The sequence below is a fragment of the Molothrus aeneus genome, chromosome 6 (genome assembly GCF_037042795.1).
Source record: "Molothrus aeneus isolate 106 chromosome 6, BPBGC_Maene_1.0, whole genome shotgun sequence".
Classification (NCBI taxonomy): domain Eukaryota; kingdom Metazoa; phylum Chordata; class Aves; order Passeriformes; family Icteridae; genus Molothrus; species Molothrus aeneus.
In genome coordinates, this window is record NC_089651.1 from 52,079,724 (window position 1) to 52,087,864 (window position 8,141).

The 8,141-nt window shown below is 39.6% G+C and overlaps 1 protein-coding gene across 1 annotated transcript in view; it reads left to right on the forward strand.

Annotated features, from left to right (window-relative positions):
* Window positions 1–7,880, forward strand: part of DYNC1H1 (dynein cytoplasmic 1 heavy chain 1) — a 44,877-nt gene extending 36,997 nt beyond the window's left edge. The window contains exons 64-78 of the mRNA XM_066552125.1: window positions 95–170; window positions 1,150–1,310; window positions 1,537–1,648; window positions 1,731–1,791; window positions 2,178–2,301; window positions 2,621–2,734; window positions 3,020–3,190; window positions 3,337–3,554; window positions 3,748–3,851; window positions 4,229–4,440; window positions 4,884–5,037; window positions 5,886–6,028; window positions 6,414–6,582; window positions 6,942–7,069; window positions 7,490–7,880. Of these exons, the coding sequence (XP_066408222.1) occupies window positions 95–170; window positions 1,150–1,310; window positions 1,537–1,648; window positions 1,731–1,791; window positions 2,178–2,301; window positions 2,621–2,734; window positions 3,020–3,190; window positions 3,337–3,554; window positions 3,748–3,851; window positions 4,229–4,440; window positions 4,884–5,037; window positions 5,886–6,028; window positions 6,414–6,582; window positions 6,942–7,069; window positions 7,490–7,618 (2,076 nt within the window). The 3' untranslated portion in view covers window positions 7,619–7,880. The remainder of the gene's footprint in view (window positions 1–94; window positions 171–1,149; window positions 1,311–1,536; window positions 1,649–1,730; window positions 1,792–2,177; window positions 2,302–2,620; window positions 2,735–3,019; window positions 3,191–3,336; window positions 3,555–3,747; window positions 3,852–4,228; window positions 4,441–4,883; window positions 5,038–5,885; window positions 6,029–6,413; window positions 6,583–6,941; window positions 7,070–7,489) is intronic.
* Window positions 7,881–8,141: the final 261 nt, after the last annotated feature.

Sequence of the window (8,141 nt, forward strand, 5' to 3'; positions counted from 1 at the left end):
CAAAGTGTAATTTGAGTTTTACATGTCCTTGCTGTATGTTTCTGATATCTTGAAAGTCAACTTCAGGTTTTTTGCCTTTTTTTTTTCAATACAGCAATTCTGTATCTGGCTGGACAGCAGTTCCCCCGAACAGACCGTACCATACCTCTGGACTGAAGAAAAACCTGCAAGTAAGTGAATGTGCACTGTTGTCCATATCAGTCCTACTGTACTGATCTAAGTAGTTACTATGATTTTAAAAGCAATTCTAAAGTAGAATTTAAATTTGGACCTTAATGGTTGAGAAAATCATGAAGTTGGGATTGTATAAGAACCTCAAGTCTAGTTGGTTTTTCAACTGGGTTGTTTTGGGGGTTTTTTGGGAGGTTTGTTTGTTTTGACTGCATTTTTTTTAAATCAAACTTTTCTAAGCTGTAGTTACTACACTTGGTTGCTTCACCTTACGTAATTCTACAATCTCATTAGATTGCTTAAAGGTTTGGATTAACCTTAGCCATTGCCAATCTGGAGATATCTCAATACTCTAAAAAGCTCCAAGACACGGATCTTCTGGGGACAGGGCTGTTCTAGTAAAGTTTTAGACCTGCAGTTGTACCTAAGCATGAAGTTACTTCTTGCTACATTAGTAGTCAGTGCTAATTTTTCAAGAGTGAGAACTTGAGGGTAACTGTTGCCCTTCAGTTCCTCCCCTATCTGAAAGGTAATTTCAGGAAGTGTTGCTGTCTTTGATCATTCCATGCTCATTCCTGTAGCTTTCTAAATTAAGGATTCTAAGCTCATATTTACTAGCTGCTTATTAAAGCTGCTGCTGGAGCATTAACTGAAGCAGCTCTAGGTTATCTACCCTGTCCATGCTAGTAAAGCATTTTGTGAGTGAGAAGATGTGAAAAGATCTGTTGTCCCTGGAAATTAAAATCACTCCTGTCAATAATTTTAGCCTGTAGATTTTGTAAACCAGCTGAAGCTGCTAATTTTTTTTTCAGTTGTCAAATTAAAAGCAGAATATTAAGCATTTCATTAAAAGTTGCATCAGCTCTTCCAAAAGGATAATTAACTTTCTAAATATGTAGTCTTCAGAACAAGATGGGGAGAAATTGAATGGAGAATTGAAGAGAGGAGGGTCCATCTAATCCTGTCTCCTGTTTCCAGCTCCCATTGGACAGGCCATCCATCGCTTGCTTCTGATCCAGGCCTTCCGTCCGGATCGTTTGTTGGCCATGGCACATACCTTTGTTTCAACCAATCTTGGAGAGTCTTTCATGTCCATTATGGAGCAGCCTTTGGATCTGACACACATTGTGGATACAGAGGTAAACTACTTGGATTTGAAATGCTTAGGGCCACCTTGCATGAGTTCCACAATGAACATTTCTTCCACTTTCTCTTCTCTGGTATGAGTGGATTGGTTTTTTTTAAAGTAAAACTAAGAGTAACATAATGGTTTTAGTGGTTCAGAGGGAAGAAACACTGAGCTTACTGCATTCTCATATTTATCTAGTGATTGATTCATATCCTTTTCAACTTCTTGGAGCACAGGTGAAACCAAATACCCCTGTGCTGATGTGTTCAGTGCCTGGTTATGATGCCAGTGGTCATGTTGAAGACCTTGCAGCTGAGCAGAATACACAGATTACTTCTATTGCTATTGGTAAGAGCATTCCTTATTTCAACATCTAAGCATAAATGAAGTTGTTAGCAGTAAGAGATTTAGCAACTCTTCTGTCTTTTAGGTTCTGCCGAAGGGTTTAACCAAGCAGATAAAGCAATAAACACAGCAGTGAAATCTGGAAGGTGAGTTCTATTTCATTTTCAGCTAGAATACTGTCTAGTATTCTAGCTGAAAGGTAGAAGGGTAAAAGGGGGAAGTTATCTATTGGTTAAAGAGATAAAACTGACTAAAACAAAAAAGCAGGCCTATCTTTTCAATTGTAGTTTGTAATAGCAAGCACATCTGCATACATCTTCTGTTTAAATATTTTCAGGAGAAGTAGGTTGTACCTGCAAAACAAAAAGTTAACTCATTTACAGTACATAGTAACTGGTTCTATGTAGAAGGCAAGTTTAAGAGGGAGGAAAATCTGTAGCATTGATATATTCTGTTGCTCTTTGTGATGCTCACAGCCAGGATCCATAAGCTGTTCACTAAAAAACACTTATTTTGTCTCAAAAATTCATAGATGGGTAATGCTGAAGAACGTTCACCTGGCTCCTGGCTGGCTCATGCAGCTAGAAAAGAAACTGCATTCCCTGCAACCCCATGCTTGCTTCAGACTCTTCCTTACCATGGAGATTAATCCAAAGGTAATGGTGATTTAAAATTTTATTATCTTGCTGAGTAACTGGCTTGCAGAGCTAAGAGTGCCCCCCAGGGAACGTTCTCTCATGACTGCCTTCTGCAGTAAAGAAGAAGGAAAACACACCTGTCAGGGCAGTTATTACCCTTGTTTTCTGATGAATAAACTGTAGCTGTAAACTTGATACTGTTCCTTTTGCTGATTCCCCTAATCTCCAAAAAAAAGGCAGTACTTCATGTGCTCACCATGAGGTTTTGAAGCTAATGCAAACTCTGCTGGGATTTAATTTAGTGAAGGCTAAAGCAGCTGGATTTGATCTTCTCTAGGTGCCAGTGAATTTGTTACGTGCTGGCCGGATCTTTGTGTTTGAGCCTCCTCCTGGTGTAAAGGCAAACATGCTGAGGACCTTCAGCAGCATTCCAGTTTCTAGGATGTGCAAGGTGAGGCTGTGATTTGTCTTGATGAAACTAAATGGAAGAACATGTTCGTTGACATCTTACCTTAGATGATAAAACCTGAGATATTAAGATGTACTTGAAGTGTTTTTTCTCTCCTCACCCAAGCAAAGCAGTAGTTGCTTTTTCTGTAGAATGTATTCAGTTTCAGTAGCAACTTAGCATTAAATCTGATACTTTCTAGTCTTTTAGCAGGCTTTGGTTTTATCAGTTCACTTGAGTGACAGTTGTTTGGTTTTGTTGTTTTGGATTTTTCCTCCCCACTTCTAGTCTCCAAACGAGCGTGCTCGTTTGTATTTCCTCCTTGCCTGGTTCCATGCCATTATCCAAGAGCGCCTGCGCTACGCTCCCTTGGGCTGGTCCAAGAAGTACGAGTTTGGAGAGTCTGACCTGAGGTCTGCCTGTGACACAGTGGATACCTGGCTGGATGATACAGCAAAGGCAAGTAGTGTTGTGTGCTTAGGCACAGGTAACGCATTACTTAAGATCTTCAGTGAAACAGTCTGCTCTGGAAAAATTAAGGAAGTTAAATGAGTAGGCACAAAAAACCTGTTAGCGATTCAACAATTATTTCCTGCTAATTATAGGGTCGCCAGAACATTTCCCCTGATAAGATCCCCTGGTCTGCACTGAAGACACTGATGGCCCAGTCTATCTATGGAGGGCGTATCGATAATGAATTTGATCAGCGTTTGTTAAACACTTTCTTGGAACGTCTGTTCACCACCTTAAGTTTTGACAGTGAATTCAAACTGGCTTGCAAGGTTGATGGACACAAAGATATTCAGATGCCAGATGGAATCAGGTATCATTTTTTTCTTATCCTGATCTCTTATGTAAAACTTTTTTTTTAATTAGCAAACTGCACATAAAGATGAAAAAGACCAAGCACATAACCTGTATTTCTGTGCTGTGTGAACATCTGTCTCAGGCAAAGCATTCACTTGGCATTCTAGCAGAGGAAACCCTTTAATGGATATTAAAACTCTGCATTGCAGGCGTGAAGAGTTTGTTCAGTGGGTTGAGATGCTCCCAGATACACAAACACCATCATGGCTGGGATTGCCAAATAATGCAGAGAAAGTTCTTCTCACCACACAAGGTAAATCCAGAACTTAGCAATGTCTTCCATGGAGTACCAAGCCACCATTTTAACTAAAAAGCAGAAGAGAAATACAAGTTTTGCTGAAGAGTCAATAGCTTTCTTCTTCTCCCTCAACATAATTGGTATTTGAGTAATCCAAAAACTGACCAGGAGCCTGTGAATCAAAAAAAGCCACTTCCATTTAGTCTTCCAGATGGCAAGCTCCTATCTTGATTTTGGAAAGCTTTATTGTAAGCTTCTGGAGCCACCTACAGCTGGGCAGTTCTGAATCTTAGGTCTAGACTAGGAATAATGGAAAGTCCTGGTTCTTGCATGTAGTGGGATGTTGTAACCTTGATGCCACTGCTTCTCTAACAGCAAATCTTCTGTTTTAGGCATAGATATGATCAGTAAAATGCTGAAGATGCAGATGCTGGAGGATGAGGATGATCTGGCTTATGCAGAAACTGAGAAGAAGACAAGAACTGATTCTACATCAGATGGACGGCCAGCCTGGATGAGAACACTGCATACCACAGCCTCTAACTGGCTTCACCTTATCCCACAAACTCTAAACCATCTGAAGCGGACTGTGGAAAACATTAAAGTAAGAACTATGTTTTATTTAATGGGGGCATAGGAAAAGCACAAGGTGCATTGTGATTTGGAAGTACCAACTACACTGCTGAGGGGTCAATGGAACCTGTGTCAATGCTGATTTTGAGTGCCATAGCCATGTAATGACCTGCTTGGTTTCTTGAAATGCTCCTAAAACCTGGTTTGTGTCTTTTGGGTAGTATTTGAAGAAATGCAATGGCAAACAGTCTAGCTGGGCAGTCTGCATTAATTGTTCAACTGTGACTTCTAATTTCTTGCTTCTCCGAGGGAGAGGAGATTGTTGGTTGTAAAATAGCTTCTGTAATCACTTTCTGCACCACAGTGCTTGTAGTCAGAGTGTTCCATCCACACGGAATTTGGGGGGTGTTTCTCGTAGCAGTTTTCCAGCAAGAACTTTGATCTGTGTCTTACTTTGAGTGTTTTGGCCATCAGGATCCTCTGTTCCGGTTCTTTGAGAGAGAGGTGAAAATGGGAGCTAAGCTGCTCCAGGATGTTCGACAGGACCTGGCGGACGTGGTTCAAGTGTGTGAAGGGAAAAAGAAACAAACCAATTATTTGCGTACACTGATAAATGAGCTGGTGAAAGGTATGGCAGTTCAAACCAGCATCTCCAGGGCTCTCTTTGCTGCTTGCACTCTGTAAGAGGCTGCTGTGGTCAGCAGCTTAAAAAAAACCAAAAATGGTAGAAAAATGTGGATAGATTTTGTCATTTGAAATTTGAGCATAAAATTCGCTTGATATGAGATTCCAAGTTGAGGTTGATAATAGCCTAATATTTAGGTAGTAATAATAATAATAATAATAATAATAATAATAATAATAATAATAATAATAATAATAATAATAATTATAATAATAGTCCAGCTTTAATATATTAGGCTTTTTTGTACACTTTACATTAGCAGCTTAATTTCTAGGCTGAAACCTTACTGTGTTCTCTCAATTTCTGACTTGTGACAGAACAAAGCTATTTATACCACCAAATGAGCAGTATTGGTCCTATAAAATCTAGAAAATATTCAAGCTCTTTGAATTTCTATTTAAAGATTGTACATGTGGAATTTTCACAGACAATCCTGCATGTTGTAATACATGGTGATTTGAACAAAAGCATTTCCTAAAACACAGATACTCAACCTCTTCAGCTATTTCTAAAGGACTCAAATCTTCATTCAGAGCTGAAGGTTAGGTCTTGCAGTAAATAGCTGTGTGTAACTGCAGCTGCTCTTGAAGGGTGTTTGTAAGTGGGTGGCATTTTAAATACAAAGTAGACCTAGAGGCCATTTGCTCTGTAATCCTTGAAAGTGTTTTCACTTACTGAAGGGCCTTTTAAAATAGAGGCTGATATTCCAGTCCAAGTCTTCAAAGTTTTAATATAGTGTGTAATTTCAACTTGTATATGAACAAAACTTAATTCTAATCACATCTTTGTAGGTATTTTGCCTCGTAGCTGGTCTCATTACACAGTGCCAGCTGGTATGACTGTTATCCAGTGGGTGTCTGACTTCAGTGAGCGCATTAAACAGCTCCAGAATATTTCCCAGGCAGCTGCATCTGGTGGAGCAAAAGAACTGAAGGTACTTTGTGCTGACTTCTCGGGGTTATTGGTGGAGCTGTGTAACTGCTTTCTGGAGTCTTTACATCAGGAATTCTAAATAGCCCCTCAGTCAATGAACTTGAGTCAGTGCTCTCTGAAATGTCTGTAAATACTGCTGAGCGTCTCCTGATCGCAGCGTGATGAGGCTTAGCAGGGTAACTGTGCACAGAGATCAGAGGGAGCATTAGTATTGTGGGACAGTGGGAGACAAAGCCTTAGAGCAAAAAGCATCTTAGCAGTTACACTGTGCTCCAGTAGTAGCAGGAACATTTTAATGTAAATAGATTGCTTAAGTATTTATAACAGTCATTAATTAATACTGCAGCTGAAATACTTTTTCCCCTATATTTTTTCTCCTTAAATAGAACATCCATGTGTGCCTGGGTGGCCTGTTTGTGCCAGAGGCATATATTACTGCTACAAGACAATATGTTGCCCAGGCAAACAGTTGGTCCCTTGAAGAGCTCTGTCTTGAGGTCAATGTTACAACTACCCAGAACGCAGTCCTGGATGCCTGCAGCTTTGGAGTCACAGGTAAAGTGAGCTGAAGGAAGAGAGCTTCCTCTGAAATGTTTTCAGAAGCTTCTGTATTAAATGGGCTATGTCAAATGAAAAAGGGGCTGTTGTTGCAAAAGTTAATACATGCTTTCTGAAAGTATTTTCAGATTAGTTTGATATTAGTTATTAGGGAAGTACTTAAAATGCTAATAAATCTCAAGACCAGGCTGAGTATATATTGAAGTGGTATTGCATAGTGTATCACCTACAACCTCTTCATTTTGCATTATGAAATACTTCTCATTTAGTGGACTTAGCCCTTTAATGATACAGAAGGAGACAGCCTTTGGATGTATGAAAGCTCTTAGAACTCTAAACTGCATTGCAATTTGCAGGCCTGAAGCTCCAGGGAGCTACGTGCAGTAACAACAAGCTGTCGCTTTCAAATGCTATTTCAACTGTCCTGCCCATTACACAGCTTCGCTGGATCAAGCAGACAAACGCTGATAAAAAAGCAAATGTTGTAAGTATGATGATGAAAATATTTAGATATCCCTAGCAATTCTTTCCTAAGGCTTTATGGATACTTGTCCCGGGCACAACAAATCAGATTAGTGTTCTCTAATTACTCTTGTTGTCAGTTGGCATCTGATTTCAGGGCTAGCAGCAAACAGACCTAGTGCTGACTGTGTCTTTCCTTTGTAGATAGATAAAAAGGAGAGACATCCAAAAATGCTGTTCAGTGCTGTTCAAGTCAAAACTCAAATTTATATCTATAGCAGCATCTGTGAATTTATTAAGTCTTGGGGTTTTTCCTCATATTTTGAGTACTGAGTTATCTGAGACTGAATTCCCATCTCATTGGTATCATATAGTGTTAGAGAAACCTGTGACACTCTTCAGCTGTCTTACAGAACTCTCCTATATTCTTGTTTTTCCCCAGGTTACTTTACCAGTTTATCTGAACTTCACTCGTGCTGATCTGATTTTCACCGTTGACTTTGAAATAGCCACCAAGGAAGATCCCCGCAGCTTCTATGAGCGTGGTGTTGCAGTTCTCTGCACTGAGTGAACAAACCTATTTTCACTGGTTAATGCTGTAGTAAGTGTCAGTCTTCTATGTAGTGCTCACCTGTACTTTTGTAATCAGGGTAGGTTAACAGATGGATTTGTGTCAAGTTGGCTGGAAAGGTGACAGTGCAGTGGGAAGATAGGCCAGAGAGATTTCTTTGAAGGAAGATTGAATGAGGTTTTTAGAGGGTTATTGGTAGATGTGATATTTGATGGATTATGTTATATTAAATAAAATATATAGCAAAAATTTTGACCATCTATTTCTGTTAATCTAATTCTTAGTGATGATTTCGGTCTGGAAAACCTATACCCATGATCTTTTCAGAGAATAACTATGAATTGCTCTTCAAGCTAACCTCCAGTAACAGGAACCTTGGATTGTAAGTCTGTAGTGCAGTAATACACAAAACCTGACATCTACTGTGACAACTCAGGCCATTGCATTAATTGCAATGGACTGGGTCTTACTTGAAGTCACCTGCTACAATGCATTGAGAAGCTGGAGCATCCTGAGCTAAACT